The sequence below is a fragment of the Rhinoderma darwinii genome, chromosome 2 (assembly GCF_050947455.1).
Source record: "Rhinoderma darwinii isolate aRhiDar2 chromosome 2, aRhiDar2.hap1, whole genome shotgun sequence".
In the NCBI taxonomy this organism is placed as follows: Eukaryota; Metazoa; Chordata; class Amphibia; order Anura; family Rhinodermatidae; genus Rhinoderma; species Rhinoderma darwinii.
Window position 1 is genome coordinate 300,548,392 of NC_134688.1, and position 18,664 is coordinate 300,567,055.

Here is an 18,664-nt window from a genome sequence, read left to right on the forward strand (position 1 = left end):
ATTACGGCGTTACCATATGTATATAGTTTTTCTTATGTTTTGCAGCGTCTGCACGATAAAATCACTTTTGTTTCAAATAAATTTTTTGTGTCACCATATTCTGAGAGCCATAACTTTTTTATTTTTCCGTCAAAAAAGCTGCGGGAGGGCTTGTTTTTTGCGAGACGGGCTTCAGTTTTTAATGATATAATTTTGGGGTACATGCAACTTTTAGATCCCTTATTTTATTCTGTTTTGCGAGGGGTAGTGACTAACAAACAGCGATTCTGGAATAGTTTTTTATAAAAAAAATTTACGGTGTTCACCGCACGGGTAAAATAGCGTGATATTTTTATAGTTTGGGTCGTTACGGACGCGGGGATACCACATAGGTGTACTTTTTTTTATGTTTTTCCTATAATAAAAGACTTATTATAGGAAAAAAGGGTGTTATAGTGTTTTTTTAAACTTATTTTTTTCATGAAACTTATTTTTTTTTACTTTTGTACAACATTTTTATTAACTTGTTTTACCTTTTTTTTGTGTCCCACTAGGGAACTTGAAGGCATGAAGCCCTGATCACTATTCTAATACACTGCACTACCTACATAGTGCAGTGTATTAGAGCGGTCAGCTATTCACTGACAGAAAGCCTATTAGGCTTCGCCTCCCGGCGGGGCCTAATAGGCTTCCATACTAGGAAGCGATTGTTAGGCTACGGTTGCCATAGCAACCATCGGAACACCCACGGGTGCCGATGGTTGTCATTAGCAACCATAGCGTGCGATCTAATCACTTAGATGCAGCGATGGCTGCGTCTAAGGGATTAAATCGGCCGGCTCGGAGCCTAGCTCCGGTCCTGGCCGTTAGAGCACGATGTCAGCTGTGACAAACAGCTGACACCCGCGCCCGTGGCAACCATCGTGGTTGCCGACAGGATACAAGACACTTCGATGCATCGATCGCGTTGATCGATGCATCAAAGGAGTTAATCGGCCGGATCGGAGCCTAGCTCCGGTCCTGGCCGTTGCAGAGGGGTGCCGAACATCTGATTACCGGCGGTGATAGCGCTGGCTCAAGCTGAGCCAGCGCCATCACATACACCACGTCATGGAGCTGTGATTGGTCTGCTTTGACTGACCAATCACAGCGATCGCCGGCAGGAGACCGCTGTGAATGGTCCCCTGCCGTCTTACTGTCATAAACAGTTGACGGCACAGTTCTGTCACCTTGTCCTTTGACAGGGTGACAGTTTTTAGCCAGGACGCACCGGTACGTCCCTGTGCCTTAAAGCACTTCAATGCAGGACGTACCGGTGCGTCCTGGTGCGTTAAGAGGTTAATGTGACAACCTAAGTGACTTCATGCTTCTGGGGCATGCCTTTCAGAAGAAGCCCGTTCTGGCAAAACTCAAATCTGGCAGTTTTTTTCCTGAATGCCATGTGTACTTTTGTGCAGTCATAAGCGTTTTTTAAAATTTACATTTGCATAAACTCCACCGAGAGGGCGAATGACTTGATGTAGGCTGTACTGCACTATGTCCGGGTGCTGTGTTTTTTCATTAAAACAGTGACTGCACTGCGTATGACATTGTCTCGGACTGGAGGTGTTGAGCCGTCACCAACTAGCAGGGATTAACATTTATGCCTGGAATAGATGGATTGCTGCACCCCTCTTCACATTGTTGCAGATCAAGTACACCCATTCATGGCAATAGTATTCCCTAATCGTAGTGGCCTCTTTCGGCAATGTAATGCGCCCTGCCACACTCCAAAATTTGTTCAGGAATGTTTTGAGAAAAATTACACGAGTTCAAGGTGTTTTGAATTGGCTTCCAAATTCCCCAGATCTCAATCCCATCCAGCATCTGTGCCATGTGCTGAAGAAACAAGTCGGATCCATGGAGGCCCTACCTCGGAATTTACAGGACTTAAGGGAACTGCTGCTAATGATTTAAATGCAAAATACCACAGGACACCTTCAGAGGTCTAGGGGCATCCATGTCTCAACGGATCAGAGCTGTTCTGGCAGCAGGTGGCGGACCAACATAATATTAGGCAGGCTGAGCGGGGTATACTGGTATGAAAAACTATTTTATCACTTCCAGGCAATTTTTTACATAAGGCTACTAATAGCATGAGGGTTTGGATAGAAGACGATATGAAAAGAATATTGGCACTTCTCTTTTTAAAGCTCATTTACTTACAAGTGATACAGCCATGGATTTTCAAAAGCAGGAGACCTCTATTGCTAAATCTACATCTATAAACTTCACTGTTCACAAGACAGCTACTACAAGTTGAACGCTGTTCTGACCAATAGATGGTGCTATTCTGCTTCCTCCCAGAGAGACCAGCAGAATTTGTATGAATCTATGACCTTTAAACTAAGCTTTCTTAAGACATCCTCCCGTGTTTTAAAATCACTCATCCCTTTCTCTGTTCCACTTTTAGTGCCAGAAGTTTTGTATGCTTTAACGCTTATGTGTTTGTAAATTCAAACAGACACTACAATTCTGTCATCAGTTTTAGGACTTGTTTCAACTGAACATTGAAGCCCCAGAAGTATGGAAAGAAAGGAGTAAATTTATAATATATATCCACACACGCACGCACTATTGTGCAAAAGTTTAAAGCATTTGTGGAAAAATGCTGCAAAAGTAAGAATGCTTTCAAACATAGAAGTGTTAATAGTTTTTTTGATCAATTAACAAAATACAAAGTGAATGAACAAAAGATAAATCTAAATTTATATCTGGTGTGACCAGCCTTTGCCTTCAAAACAACATCAATTATTTTAGGTACACCAGCACAAAGTCTTATATTTTGTAGGATTATAGTCAGGTGTATGAATTTCCAAATATATCAAACAGGTGAAAAGGATAATTATTTTCATTGATGGTTGGTTGAAACAGTCATTAACTGTAACAAACAGCTGTGCAGAAGGCTTAAAACTGGGTGAGGAACAGCCAAACTCTGCTACAAAAGGTGAGGTTGTGGAAGACAGTTTCATGTCACAGGTCCACCATGGAGAGACTGAGCACAGCAACAAGACACAAGACAGTTATACTGCATTGGAAAGGTCTCTCCCAGGCAAAGATATCAAAGCTGACTGGGGTTTCAAGATGTGCAGTTCAAGCTCTTTTGAAGAAGCACAAAGAAAATGGGCAACGCTGAGGACCGTAGCCGCAGTGGTTGGCTAAGTAAACTTAGTCCACAAGATCAAAGACACATCATGCTTAACTCCCTTCAAAATTGGAAGATGTCCAGAAGTACCATAAGCTCTAAACTGGCAGAAACCAGTGGGACACATGTACACCCATACAGTTTGGAGAACTCATGGAAGAATTGTGGCCAAAAAGCCATACCTTCGACATGGAAACAAGGCCAAGCGACTCGAATGCACGAAACATAGGAACTGGGGTGCAGAAAAATGGCAGCAGGTGCTCTGGACCGAGTCAAAATTTTAAATATTTGGCTGTAACAGAAGGCAGTTTATAGAACCCTTTGCCAAAGGGCTGGAGAGCGGTACAATAATGAGTGTCTGCAGGCAACTGTGAAGCAAGGTGGAGGTTCCTTGCATGTCTGTGGTTGCATTTCAGAAAATGGGGTCAGAATTAATGGTGTCTGTCCCTTAATGCTGAGAAAATACAGGCAGATACTAATCCATCATGCAATACAATCAGGAAGGCGTCCGATTGGCTTCAAATTTATTCTGCAGCAGGACAACAACCCCAAACAGTCAGACAGTCATTAAGAATTATCTTCAGAATAAAGAAGAATTAGGAGCCCTGGAAGTGATGATATGGATCCCACAGAGCCCCGATCTAAACATCATCGAGTCTGTCTGGGATGAGACAAAAGGATTTGAGGAAGCATACATCCGCAGAAAATCTGTGGCTAGTTCTCCAACATGTTTGGAACAACCTAACTGCCGAGTCCCTTCAAAAACTGTGTGCAAGTGTACCTAGAATTGATGCCGTTTTGAAGGCAAAGGGTGGTCACACCAAATATTAATTTGATTTAGATTGCTCTTCTGTTCATTCACTTAGCATTTTGTTAATTGATAGAAAAAACTTTTAACACTTCTATTTTTTAAAGCATTTTTACTTTGGAGCATTTTCCCACAACTGCCTAAAACTTTTGCACAGTACTGCATGTAACACTATATGGACAAAAGTATTGTGTCACACATCTTAATAATTGAATTCATGTGTTTTATTCAGTCCAATTGCCGCAGGTGTATAAAATCAAGTACCTAGCCATGCAGTCCGCCTTTACAAACATTTGTGAAAGAATTGGTCATTCTGAAGAGCTCAGTGGATTCGAGCATGGTACTGTAATAGGATGCCACCGCTGCAAAAAGTCAGTTCATGAAATTTCTTCCCTTTTATATATTCAACGATCAACTGCGAGTGGTATTATTGCAATGTGGAAGCGTTTAGGAACCACAGAAACTCAGATTATATAAAGTTACAGAGCAGGGTTGCAGAGTACCGAGGCACATAGTGCATAAAAGTCGCCACGGCTCTGCTGACTCAACTGCAGAGTTCCAAACCTCCTCTGGCATTAACATTTGCACGAGAACAGTGCACCAGGAGCTTCATGGCATGGGTTTCTATAGCCGAGCAGCTGCATGCAAGTATTACATCACCAAACTCAATGGTAAGCATCGGATGGAGTGGTGTAAAGGAATGCCATCGCTGGTGTCTAGAGGAGTGGAGGCGTTTTCTGTGGAGTGACGAATCACGCTTCTCTATCTGATGGATGAGTCTGGGTTTGGCAAATGCCTGGAGAACATTACCTGCCTGACTGCATTGTGCCAACTGTAAAGTTTAGTGAAGGAGGAATAATGTCTATAGGGCTGTTTTTCATTAGTTGGCCTTGGTCCCTTAGTTCCAGAAAAAATAAATCTTAATGCTTTAGCATACCAAGACATTTTTGACAATTATGTGCTTCCAACTTTGTGGGAACAGTTTGGGGGAGGCCCTTTTCTATTCCAGCATGACTGTGCCCCAATGCACAAATCAAGGTCCATAAAGGCATGGTTGGGTGAGTTTGGTGTGGAAGAACTTGACTTGCCCGCAGAAAGACCCGACCTCAAACCCATCAAACATCTTTGGAATGAACTAGAACAGAGATTGTAAGCCAGGCCCTCTCGTCCAACATAAGTGTTTGACCTCACAAATGCTCTCCTGGATGAACGGGCAAAAATTCCCACAGACACACTCTTGAGAAAAATCCAAATCACTATTACGGGTCGAAACGTTGCTGATTTTTTTTACATAAAAACTTGGGCATAAAGTATTTTTTTTAGGATTATTGAACTGGATGCTGTTGACTCTACTACTACTTTGGATATTGTATTGGAAGTAAAGGCCTTCCCACTTTCGGCATACTTGCATTCCTCCATTGGATCTGTTGCTGTCCTACCACATGGTCGGTTTGAACGCAGAGGTTGATAAATCTGTTGCACGCTGAACTGGGGAAAGACCGCCGCACACGATTCATATGGGGTGTCGGTATTAATGGATTTATCAGAACGCAAGAAAAAACATTGCCCATAGGCAAGCTCCTATTTATATATACTGTATATATTTGCACACATAGATTACCTTAAGAACATATTTCTTCCCCTCATAGATTAGTTCCACGTCTACTATGTTTAACAGTGTATGTGCTGGTAAGACCTGACCCCTGAAATGTAAAGAAAATAAAAAGATTAATATTTAAAATGTAAACACCTCTGCAACAACTTGCAAAAAATTTCATTATAAAATGCTGACCTTTACAAAAAAAATTAAAATCCTTGACAAAAATCAGGAGGTAAAATCAGTTTTTTTCTAGTCCGAATCAACATGCTTAACCTGAAAAGACTGAGCTCTATTAATTGAGGCAAATATAGTGGGGCAAACGTATAGAAAATGTGCAAAACGTTTTTTCTTTGCGGTTACAAATTACAGAAAAACTATGAGAAGGGTGCCAAATTCTCAAAGCTGGATTTAAAAAAAAATGATTGAAAAAAAAAAAAGTCATAATATAGGAGACCTGGCAATATGGACAATATGAGTGGTAGTGGATTTAATAACCCTCACAATTTTAGAACAGTTTAGAAAACATAGGGCTTATTCAGACGACAGGGAAAGTCGGCAGTGTGACGAACGTTTTTTTGGGGGGTTTTTTAATGGCCATCACACGGCTGCATTAAAATTAATGCATGTCCTATTTTTGCCCGTGTTCCCGGACCCCTCAATAGACTTAGGGGATCTGTCACTAGTTTAGTAATGCCCAATCTAGCTAATCTAATAGGCGCTGTCACACTGATAATAGTGAAAAAAGTCCCAAAAAGCTTATTGTTTTAAAAGTTAAGAGCTTTTTTTTCTAAATATGCAAACAAGGCTGTACTTGACAAGCGTGTGTCAACACCAACGATTCTCCTGAGGTGGAGCTACCTCACAGCCTCACTTGTTTCACACAGTGTGAGAGACTGAGGCTGGAGGGAAGAGGGGGTCACTTCAAATAGCCATACCTCCGGCTGTAGACCACCAAGAACAGTGAATCGCCGACACACCAGTATCAGCGGTTCATATTATTACAGCCTTCTCCCATTCACTTCAATATAATACTGCTGTGTCGGCAATTCACAATACAAGAAGTGACCGGAATGAAGGGGAAACAGCGCTGGTACGAGCGCTGCAGCCTGTTCAAATTAGCTAATCGGCGGGGCTCCGAACCCCGCGCCATCAGCTATTGATGGCCTATCCTGAGGATAGGCCACACATTTTTAGGGACTGGAAAACCCATTAAAAACATGGTATTGTGAACTTACAAAGTTAAAGCTTATATTTGGTTTATATTAACAGTTCCTTGAGTCAATGGGGTCTGTAGTATATTCAGGACTTAATGTGGTATTAAAAAAAAAAGTTGTGTGGGGGGGGGGGGGAATAGTTGCATTTTCACAGACATCACTTTGATCTTTCTCTTTAGAGCAACTTTTACCAATTGTATGAAACTTCACTTTAGAAACCACTTCTAATGTAATTTTCATTTGTATTATTTATTCTAAAATTTCAATTCAAAATATAATAAGCACATAAATTAGTCAAGGTCTTTGGAATGTACCTTTCCAATGAGTGTAGGAAGTTGGAGACACTATTTCTAAGGCTCATATCAGCCACATGTAATGCTCCAGATACAACTCCAAGCAAAGTATCAGGACGTTCAGCCTAAGAAACAAATATCAAGAATAAGACTGTATGAATGATGCTAGATGTTGTATTCTGTCCAAGTTTGCCAACGCATCTTTTTAGACTAGGGTTATACGGCGACTTTGGCCGCGACACCGGTTGTGCGCCAAAAATCGCTGTCGCCTTTTCTGCAGCGTGGTCGTTTTGCAACATGCAAGTTGCCATGACGACAATGGCAACAAGTCCAGCAGGTTTAGATTTTTTGCGACTGTATAGTAGCGGCAACTTGCAGCACATTAGCTTTCACTTCTTGCGATGCAGACAGGGCGATGCAGAACAGTGTAGCCCTAACTTTAAACAGATGAATGCAAATCAGACTACGTTTTAGAAACAAATCCGGTTCGCTTTATACGGTAAATAAAAGCAGGCAGTTATACAGCAGATTGTCTCGGATTTATTTAAAAACAGAAATGTGTGCGTATATATATATATATATATATATTTTTATTATTATTATTATTATTATTATTATTATTATTAAAAACCGTGTCTATTCAACAAATACCAAATATGTATATTATGAGAGGTACAATATAGAAAGATGCACTAAAAACAAAACAAACAAAAAAAAAAACATACAATTAAAACGAGCCTTCATTTATCCATTTATGGCAGGCATCAAAAATACAAATATTATAGTGAATACCCTTAAAAGGTTTGATCCCTTAAAGATGCCCCTGTCCATATACCCTTTGAGGGCATATGGCATTCTAAGAGGGGGGGCCCAACTCGGTACCTTCCTCTATGAGATAGAACTTAGACTGTTCTCTAATCTCATTATAATGCCTGGCTGGCCACGGTTTCCCCAGGCAAAATCCTTTCCTAAAAGTGTGACGGTGTCAGAATTGGTATTATTTACAGTTCAATTCCTTACCTGCACTTTTTCTGAAATAAGTCTGTCCAGCCAGCCTGTGTCAATTCTATTCTGTTGAAAATATTCAGTCTCAAGAAGTTTTATCAAATATTCCACTGTTGTTCGAAAATCTCCACGAATGGACAATTCCTTAAGAGCTACCACCATATTACTGTGAAGGAAAAAATATATTTTTTTTATACAACTCTCAATGTAAGTTACATAATTAAGTTGGACATTGGACAAATGCCGTAAAAAAAAAAAAGTCTTTAAACTTAAAGAGGCTGTCCCCACATTATAAGTGGCCTATCTTGTACATTTTTCTTTAGAAAAACGATCATTTTTGACGGAGTTATGACCTATTTTAGCTTTATGCTAATGAGTTACTTAATAGACAACTGGGCGTGCTTTACTTTTTGACCAAGTGGGCGTTGTGGAGAGAAGTGCATGACGCTGACCAATCAATGGCCAAACAGCGTCATACACTTCTCTCCATTCATTTACACATCATATAGTAATCTTATTACATCACTATGTGCAGCCACATAAACACACAGTAACGTTACTCAAGTGTCCTGACAGTGAATATACATTACCTCCAGCCAGGACGTGATGTATATTCAGAATCCTGACACTTCTGTAGCGTTTGTGAGATTTACAGCAAGGCAAGCGTAATCTAGCGAGATTACGATGTAACCTGTCATTTAAAACGAGATTGCGCTTGCCTTGCTGTAAATCTCACAGAAACGCTACAGAAGTGTCAGGATTCTGAATATACATCACGTCCTGGCTGGAGGTAATGTATATTCACTGTCAGGACACCTGAGTAACGTTATAGTGTGTTTATGTGGCTGCACATAGTGATGTAATAAGATTACTATATGCTGTGTAAATGAATGGGCAGAAGTGTATGACGCTGATTGGTCACTGATTGGTCAGCGTCATACACTTCTCTCAACAATGCCCACTTGGTCAAAAAGTAAAACACACCCAGTTGTCCATTAAGTAACTCATTAGCATAAAGCTAAAATAGGTCATAACTGTCAAAAATGATCGTTTTTCTAAATAAAAAAAACACTGATATTTCTACATTACAGCGCCGATCACATCATGTACAAGATAGGCCACTTATAATGTGGTGACAGAGCCTCTGTAAACTGCATGCAATTTTGCATTCGATTAAAAAGAGTGCCTTAAAAAAAATAAAAAATAAAAAAAACCCTGGAAGAGGTGTCCCCTTTCAATTGAGATGAGGATGTGTAGTATATATATATATGTGTAGTATATATATATATATATATATATATATATATATATATATCTTGATGTCCCAGGAGCCAGGTCTGTAGAAACCTAGTCGTGGGAATCTGGGGAATCTGCTCAAAAGAAGACAATGACAATTAGTCATTGTCCTGATTTGATTAGCAGAGAGTGAAACAGGAGATACTGCCTTTGATCGCCTCTCTCTATACTCTGCAGGGGACTAGAGAGGTAATTGGGAATGTATCATGTGATGCACTTGTGTACCACAGGACGTCCCAACTGATTAACTTACCTTCCTTCCCCCTCGAGATTCTAGGGGGAGCAAAAGATTTCCACTGCTTGCCCCCCCTTGCCAGGTAATGAGATTCCATGGGGGGGAGGAGCCATAAACAGTCCCATGCCCCCCCCCCACTTGCACATGCATGAGCATGTGATGTCATACAGACGTGCACGGACAAGGAATAAGAGGGGGCAACTGGCATGCTGATCTCTCTCTTGCTCCTGCCTCCCTGACCAGACACCAACTCCTAATGTTTGAACGTGGAGTGCTTCTTTAATGTTTGAAAGTGGGGGCCGACCTCCAAAAACCCCTGACAATTAGCATTGTTTACACTAGTATAGTGGTCATCCGCACGAGTAGATGTGGGCCTGGATACTGTATTAGAGTGCCATACAAAGGCTCTATACTACAGAGATGTAGAGACTGTGTACCATTATACAGGCCTAAGTCAGTAACTGTACATCTGAGCTGTAGAACACAAGTAATTAATAGCCGTTCTAACAAAGCACTCTTCCACCTAAGTTGGCTGTGCATCTCTTCTGCTCATCATTATAGTGGCTGTCAACATAGAAATGTCAAGCCACGCCCCCTTTGTTACGCTCCACCCTTAGTCATGTACCAGATGAAAATGGTAGAAATCAGAGGGAAATTAAACCCGGTGTTCTTTTGCAGGATCTCTACAGAACTGTTTGGTAAGGCAACATGCAGAAAATAGTACAGAAATAATAACAAAAAAAAAATCAAAAAACGTACGAAATAGCTTCTTCTCTGTTTTCTCCCCAAGAGAAGCAGTGGCCAAACTGAGAATCAGCAAATTCATGGAGACCTCCTGCAGCAGCAACACTGAAGTAGCCCCAGACGTTTTTGCTGCTGCGGAAATTTAGTTCTTGAACAGTTCCAGAGCTAGGTTTAAAACCCTGGAAAAAAACCAAAGGGAAGTTATCCGCATCTGCTTTGGAAGACTTTAAAAAAGCACAAGTACAAGTTTCTCATGTGAAAAGCTGTAAATAAATAGCTGTGAAATTAGAAGAATAGAGGTGTGATGCTGTTTTACAAGAAATGTATTATATCTCAAAAAAAACTGTGACAATGTTAAATTATACACTTTTTTTAGTGTATAATTAAAAAAAAAAGTGTGTCTCCAATTTCAACCCCCCCCCCCCCCTTCCCGACCCAACATCGGGTGTGTAGAGACGCAATGGTGCGCTCTGGGCAATACAGTTGCCATGGGCCACTGTATGACACCTGCAGCGTGTCGTGCACCAGTCCTATTAATTAGAATAGGACCTGTGCGCGATCCTCTCTGGCCGTAATAAGGTTGCCTCGGCAACTGTATCGTCCAGCACGCACTACAGCATCTCTACACGCTTGATGTGAGATCAGGGACAATTTGTGTTTAGTCCAATTTTCTTAAAAAGAGCTCACTCACTATTACTCAATAGTAAGTAAAGGGACACGTGACAGAGCAGTCAGTTTTAGCATTAGGAGAAAGTTGCCAAATTATTTATTCTAGCTCTACAGGGGCATAACCTGTGGAAGCTATACCGAAAAAATCAAACAACACAGTCCAACTGGAACCTATCCAGGCACACACATAAACCTCTAAAAAAAAAAATAAGTTTTCCCAAAAATGCTCATAAATGTTCTTAAGAGAACATTTATGAGCATTTTTGAGAAAACGTAATTTTTTTTTAGAGGTTTGTGTGTGTGCCTGGATAGGTTCCAGTTGGACTGTGTTGTTGGATTTTTTCTGTATAGCTTCCATATTACTTTCGCCAACATGCTTGCATGTGAAGCTGGAAGTTCTGAACACAGTGGGCGTTGACTAAAGAATGATCTCTCTCTTTTCCACCCTTTTCTAGCCTGTGTGCCTGTGACTTCGCACCCCCACGTCTTCTTTCTTGCACAGAAATGGTTGTGCAATCTCAAATGTTTGTGAGAAAGCACTGTACAGAAATCTCCTGTGACATTTATACCATGAGGTTGTGAATAAAATTAGACTACTCTGACCACAGCGGGGGGAATTCATTCAAACTTTAAGGGTATGTTCACACGTGAAGTCAAAAGCGTCTGAAAATTGCAGAGCGGTTTTCAGGAAAATCAGCTAAAAAAAAACGCCTCAAGTATTGACATGCTACTTCTTTTTACAGAGAGTCTTTTTACGCTCCGTTTTTAAAACAGCGGCGTAAAAAGACGCCCCGTATGAAGTAAATGCAGTTTTTCCCATTGATTTCAATGGGCAGATGTTTGAAGGCGTTCAGCTACCGTTTTTTCCAGGCATATTTCGGGGCGTATAAGCTCCGAAATATGCCTGAAAACCCAACGAGTGAACATACCTCATTACTCATCTGACAGATCCACCGCTCTAGTCCTCCCCACCGCTGTTTGTTGATAAGGCTGCAGCCAATCACTGGAACGCTGAGACCAGTGATTGGCTGCATCAATTACGCGAGTATAGGGCAAGTCATCGCTGCAGCCATAACAAACAGTGGGGAGGATTAGAGCGACTGCACTGAAACGCCAGGGGATCTGTCTGGCGACTAATGGTCCTTTTATTGCATCCCCTCCTTGGCCAGATTTTTGATGAACTCAAAAAAATCTCTTTAAAGAAAACAACCCTCACATAGTACAGAATATATGCATTATACCACTCTAAAATGATTGGTCCAAACAAATAGAAAAATAGTATTCTGGTGACAAAATATAGTACCTCATCTGGATTTTCACTTGTAATACGGGCAGCAATAACATGTCCTCTAGGACAAGGAGCATTCAACGAGTTGTCAAAGTCAATTAGTGTATCTCCCCAAGCTGTAACGCCATAAAGCATTCGAATATCCTTTATTCTATGAAGAGGAATTCCCATGGCAATCTGTTGTAAATTTATAAACACAACAAAATGACTAAACAACTTCAATTAGAATTCCATTGTAATCGTTCACTTTATTGAAAAAAAAAAAAGCATTGTTAAAGAGGACCCGTTCGCACTCATGACTTGCCTGTTTTACTAAATAGTTGCATGCTTATAAAGTAACGATTCGGGAGCATCTTTTGTTAGAACGCTTAATTTTACGGTTCAACTTTTGTTCCTTCTTGAAAAGCATGACTAAATTCACTACTGGGTATTACCACTCCCCTTTCAATGGGGTGTGTCCCTACACATTGACACCATCCAATCAGTGCTGAAAGTGTCAGACCCGATTGACATATGTAAAATCTTAGTCTCAGTTTTCTCAGCTAATGGGCAGAGCCTAACTGCTAACATGGCTGCCAAACATAGCACACAGGTAAGAGGAGAATCCTGCTCTTTTATCTCTAATATATATATATATTTTAATTAGGAACTGCAGCTGCATAGAGGAGATTATACAGTAGTACTATGCAGTGTAGAAGAGAATCCAGCACTGGGATGGCCTATGACTCTTACCAGGAGAGAGAGTGAGTGAGTGAGTGAGTGAGTGAGTGAGTGAGTGTGTATTTTTATCAGCGGGCGTTTCTGTGTCTCTCACTCTGCTGCCTCCTCCTGCACCACTCGCTCCTTTTCCATAGACTTTTATGGGTAGACAGTGGAGAGACACACCCCCACTTCCTGCAGTCAGTCAATTCTGTTCTAACTTGGGACGGATTTTGCTTGACAACAGGGAGTAAACAGCAGATGACAGGAAGTGAGACACCTAGTGGAAGTAACTTCACACAGAATTTGCATGGATAAAAACGAAAATTTTAAAAGTAAGTCAATTACAAAGTTGACATACATCACGTATGCGATTAGATTAGTATAAGTTCTTTCAAAGGTTAGTGTCCAATTAAGTTAAAAGATAGACTTCAACCAGGAAGCTATTTGGTACCTGAAGTTGTGCGGCTGGAAGATTAACATCTGCGACCATCTCTGTGCAGGGGTGCTCCACCTGGAGACGTGGGTTAAGTTCAAGGAAGTAAAAGCTGCCATCTTGACTGTAAAGGTACTCAACTGTGCCTGCGCTTACATATCCAACCATTTTAGCAAGCTTCACAGCACACTGTAACCACAGAAAACACTGGCTATGGTTAATCAAATTTTAGGTAAAAAAAAATGATAACAATACTCATACTTCCTGGCAAAACCTGTAAGGCCCTGTTCACACGGAGCTTTTTTTGACACTTTTTTTGACGAGGAAACCTCATCAGAAAACGCGCCAAAAACTGCCGAAAACACCTCCCATTGATTTCAATGGGAGGCGGAGGCGTTTTTCCCGCAAGCGGTAAAACGGTCTCGTGGAAAAAAGAAGCGACATGCCCTATCTTCAGGCGTTTACGTCTCTGGCCTCCCATTGACATCAATGGGAGGTAGAGAAAGAGTGTTTCGCTGCGTTTTTGCCCACGGCGCTCAGACAGAATTTTGAGGCAGAATTTTCAGCCTGCAAAAAACTCTGTGTGAACATACCCTTAGGAGACCCTTGAAAAGCAGAATAGGAAACTAGCATGAGGTCAAACTGCAAATCGACATGGCTTTGTAATGCTTTATTTATGCCCACTTTTTTGGGGGAAAGTAAATTATCTCACCGAGTTTAAAGGCTATGTAAACCTTTGAAAGGCAAATTTTTTTTTAATAAAAAGGTTAGCGTGATTAGTGCAACTTTCTAAATCATTTTTATTAAAAATTTGTTTTACTTTCGGAGATACAGCTGCTATATATTCTGTATATACAGCAGCTGTATCTTTCGCTAAATCCTGCACCAGTCAGGTCCGTGGGACTGACTGGTTCAGTGACAGCTGGCACCATGGATTCATAAATTAGACGTGATAGATTACAGGTGGACCATGCTTGTCAGAGACACGCAGGATCCGCTGACACTGAACCGATCAGGTCCACGGGACTGACTGATTCAGGTCATAGCGAACGATACAGCTGCTCTGTATATGTGTATGTGTATATATATATATATATATATATATATATATATATATAGCCTTTCAGAAAGGTGTACATAGCCTTTAATGGGTAAAATCCAAGACATGCAAAACTGATGTTTTTGTGTTGCATTACAACTCTGAAATAAAATGCATTTTTGGGGTGTTTGTACCATTTGATATACACATGTCTACCACTTTCAAGTTGAAAAAAAAAAAAAGATATAGATTAGATAGATAGATAGATAGATTAGATAGATAGGATAGATAGGGATATGAGATAGTTCGATAGAGAGATATGAGATAGATAGATCGTTTTCTTACGTTTGCGCAATAATAACCCTTTTAGAAAAAAATTACTTGTTTTTGCATCGCCGCATTCCAAGAGCCGTAACGTTTGTTTTTTTTCGTCAATGTTGCCGTACATGGGCTTGATTTTTGTAGGCCAAGGTGTAGTTTTTATTAGTACTATTTTGGGGTACATAGGACTTATAGATTAAACTTTTATGCAATTTTTTTATGGGGGGGAATGGGAGAAAAGAAAGAATTTTGCAGTTGTTTTTTGCGTTTTTTTTGGACGCCGTTCATATAGCTGTTTAATTAATGTGTTCATTTTATTGTTCAAGTCGTTACGATCGCGGGGATACCATATATGTGTACGTGTTATTTGTTTTGACACTTACTAAATAAAACCACTTTTTGGGCAAAAAAAGTGTTTTTATTTTATTTTGACTAATTTTTTTTCAAACTTTATTTAACGGCTTTACATTTTATTTTTTTTAGTCCCACCAGGGGACTTCACTATGGGATCGCATATATAATGCTTTGGTATACATAGTATACCAAAGCATTATTGCCGGTCAGTATTATTGCCTGCCTCCAGCATGGCCTAACAGCCATTTGCTGAAGGCAGGCCTGGGGGCCTTTGTTAGGCCCCCAGCTGCCATGGAAACCCAATGATGCCCCGTGATTTCTTTGAGGGGGCGCCGATGGGGTGACAGAGGGAGCTCCCTCCCTCTGTGAAAAACATTAGATGTCGCTGTTGCTATTGACAGCGGCATTTAATGGGTTAAGCTGCCGTAATCGGAGCGCGCTTCGTTTCCGGCAGTTGCGGTAGGAGCCAGGCTGTGTATAACAGCCGTGCCCCTGCCGCTGATCGCGTGGGTACACTGGCAGTGCCCGCTCGATCAGAGGACGGATATATCCGTCCTTTTGCGGGAACCAACTCCTGCACAGGACGGATATATCCGTCCTTCGGCGCTAAGAGGTTAAAGTTAGATGGGTTGTTTTGGTGTAAGTCTTCAAGACACCCAAGAGACTCAATTGGTTTGAGGTCTCTGAGCTTTAACTAGGCCATTCCAAGACATTTAAATGTTTTTGCTTAAACCCCTACAGTGTAGCTTTAGCAGTAGGTTTAGGGTCATTGTCCCGCTGGAAGGTGAACCTCAGTCTCAAATCTCTGGCAGACAAACAGGTTTTCCTCAAGAATTGCCCTTTATTTACAGCAAACTAGTTTTCCAGTCTCTGATGATAAAAAGCATTCCCACAGAATGATGCTGCCACCCCCCTTTTTCCATGTGTTTGGGGGGTCTGCCACATTTGTGTTTTCTTATGTTTTTCCTTTAAAGAAATGGCATTTTTTTTTCTGCCCACTTTTCCATAAACCTCCACTCTGTGGAGTGTACAGTTTGTAGTGGTCCTACGCACAGATCTTCGATCTCCGTGAAGGAGCTCCAAAGATCCACAGCGGATATCATTGGTGTCTTTGTTGAACCTCTGATTAATGCCCTTCTTGCCTGGTCTGCGAGTTTTGGTGGCAGCCTTCTTTAGTCAGGTTTATAGTTATGACATTCTTTCCCTTTTGTTATAATGGATTTAATTGTGCTCCGTGGATTGTTCAAGGTTTGGGATATTTATGTTTCCTTGGTCTTCATGTTTCTTGCTTAGTGGTGTTGCAGACTCAGGGGCCTTTCAGAACAGATGTATTTATACTGACATCATGTGACACATTGATAGCACTAATTATGCGACTTCTGAAGTTAGTTTGACGAGACCTTATTGAGGGGTATTGATAAATTAAAGTCATCTGGTTTGCAAAATAAATAAGTTAGAGTAAGCACCTGCGCAGAGGAAAGAAGAAAAGTTCACAACATTCGAAGGGTAATTTAGTTACTACGCCCATTGGTACATCCTCAAATACTGGTGGAAATTCCAGTAGGAAAGAACGTACGGTACTTCGTTCTTTATTAAAGAAAATTAATCAACCTTTATTAGGAGAGGACAAAACTTTGGATTCCCGCAGCGAAATGGATTCTTCCAGGGGAGAGCTTTAGAAAAACACAACAACCAAGAACACCAAACAAAACCAGGTGAGCTTACAATTCTCATTTAATGATCTAAAGCCCTGTTAAAATCATGCTTTGAGTCTACTTTTAGTATATAAACATTTAACGTGTACACTACAAACATAGCCAAAATATTATGCCATTCTAATCTTTCCATCTCCATTTTTCTTAAAGGGGTTTTCCAATCAGGGGCATTTATGGCATAGCCACAGGATATGCCATAAATGTCAGATAGATGCAGGTCCCACCTCTGTGACCCGCACCCATCTCTACAACCTATCCCTTAAACCCTATTCTACCTTTGTGTTCCTGCTGACAATTATGATTTATGACCATGTAAGAAGAAAATAGCGTAGCAAACTGAGCTACGCGGTTTCTGTAACTCCCACAGTACTGAATGGCAGTTACGGAAACTTTGTATCTTGCTGTGCTACGCGGTTTCCCTAACTGCCATTCACTTCTATGGGATTTACGGAAACCCCGTAGCTCAGGTGAGCTGTGCTGTTTTTTTCTTACATGGTTGGAAATCACAAGCCTCTTTCCAAATTTATGCACAATCTTCTCCATGTTTTTTAAATACTCCTTGTAATCGCTTCAAATCCCACGTGCTCTCATAAATGGACTTCTAGAGATTCTAAAAGCGTGTGGAGCCGATACTCCATATACTTTTGATAAATCTCACCCAATAAAGAAAACATAAAAAGTGAAAATGAGATGTTCCCTGTAGATTTAATTAGATTTAGTTAAACTTTATTAGAGATCTATATGTATATATATTTTAGAAAATTCTATGAAGACCTTCCAGAGTTATCACACATGTACTTAATTGAAATGACATAATTCTCGGTAAGTACAAGGTGTCTGTTATACTGACTGTCATTTCCGAACATCAAGATTTTATTAAAACCATTTGTCGTACCTGCTCCATCTGTTCAAACACTGTGCTAGTAGCAATTGAAGCAGGTGCCTCTTCAATGATCTTCTGGTGACGACGCTGAACAGAACAATCCCGTCCAAATAGTGAAATTGCATTTCCATACTGATCTGCAAGAATCTGTACCTCCAGGTGACGTGATTGCTTGGCCAGTCTCATTACAAATATCGGAGAGCCAGGAACTTCTGTCTGAACCTTGAAAACACAGAGTGGCAAATGCTGGGATCATTCCTGAATTTTTGTACATAATGCCACAGTGAAGACCAGGCAATTATTGCCAGGACTTATGTACAATGAGCTGTACTGTTACAATAAAGCATCTGTACAACACAATTTCGACCAAATACATATCGGCCCAAAATTCAGAACTATCATTTTGTGCAGTAAACTGCCAGTTTATCAGGCTTTGTGGAAAATTAGATTCCAGATTAAAGGGATTTAACGGTACTACGGTATGAAATACACGAGTTGCTTGAAGGGCAAATAGAATAAAAATTCTCTTTTTACATATTTCTATGACCTATCGGACGATCACACTGGTGAAGTCTATGATCTTGGACCATAACATTTTTTACAAAAGGGCTTGTTACTGGAAACCTAACTTGCCATTCTAAGCAGAAGCCATTGAAATCAATATTAGTCTGCTTAGAATGCTGCAACCTCAATATTTCTCTATGGAAAAGTTGCAACCGACCCTATAAAATCCACTTCAGATTTTTTTTTGCGATGGTTGCAAGGTTCCTTGAAGCTTTTTGCATACAGAAACATTGAAATTGATCGTGAGACTCTGTGCCACGATGTTACCGTAAATCATGGGCAACCATGGCACCACCGAGTCCTAACCTAGCAGAAAATCTTCCTTCTATAGGATGGGG

The 18,664-nt window shown here is 40.6% G+C and overlaps 1 protein-coding gene across 3 annotated transcripts in view; it reads right to left on the reverse strand.

Moving 5' to 3' along the window:
* Positions 1 to 18,664, reverse strand: part of ACACA (acetyl-CoA carboxylase alpha) — a 454,335-nt gene that overhangs the window by 376,996 nt on the left and 58,675 nt on the right. For all 3 annotated transcript variants that reach the window (XM_075853501.1, XM_075853500.1, XM_075853502.1), the window contains exons 10-16: positions 17,775 to 17,984; positions 13,469 to 13,639; positions 12,331 to 12,492; positions 10,374 to 10,537; positions 8,099 to 8,249; positions 7,100 to 7,203; positions 5,593 to 5,674 (exon numbers count right to left, since the gene is read on the reverse strand). In XM_075853501.1, the coding sequence (XP_075709616.1) occupies positions 5,593 to 5,674; positions 7,100 to 7,203; positions 8,099 to 8,249; positions 10,374 to 10,537; positions 12,331 to 12,492; positions 13,469 to 13,639; positions 17,775 to 17,984 (1,044 nt within the window). The remainder of the gene's footprint in view (positions 1 to 5,592; positions 5,675 to 7,099; positions 7,204 to 8,098; positions 8,250 to 10,373; positions 10,538 to 12,330; positions 12,493 to 13,468; positions 13,640 to 17,774; positions 17,985 to 18,664) is intronic.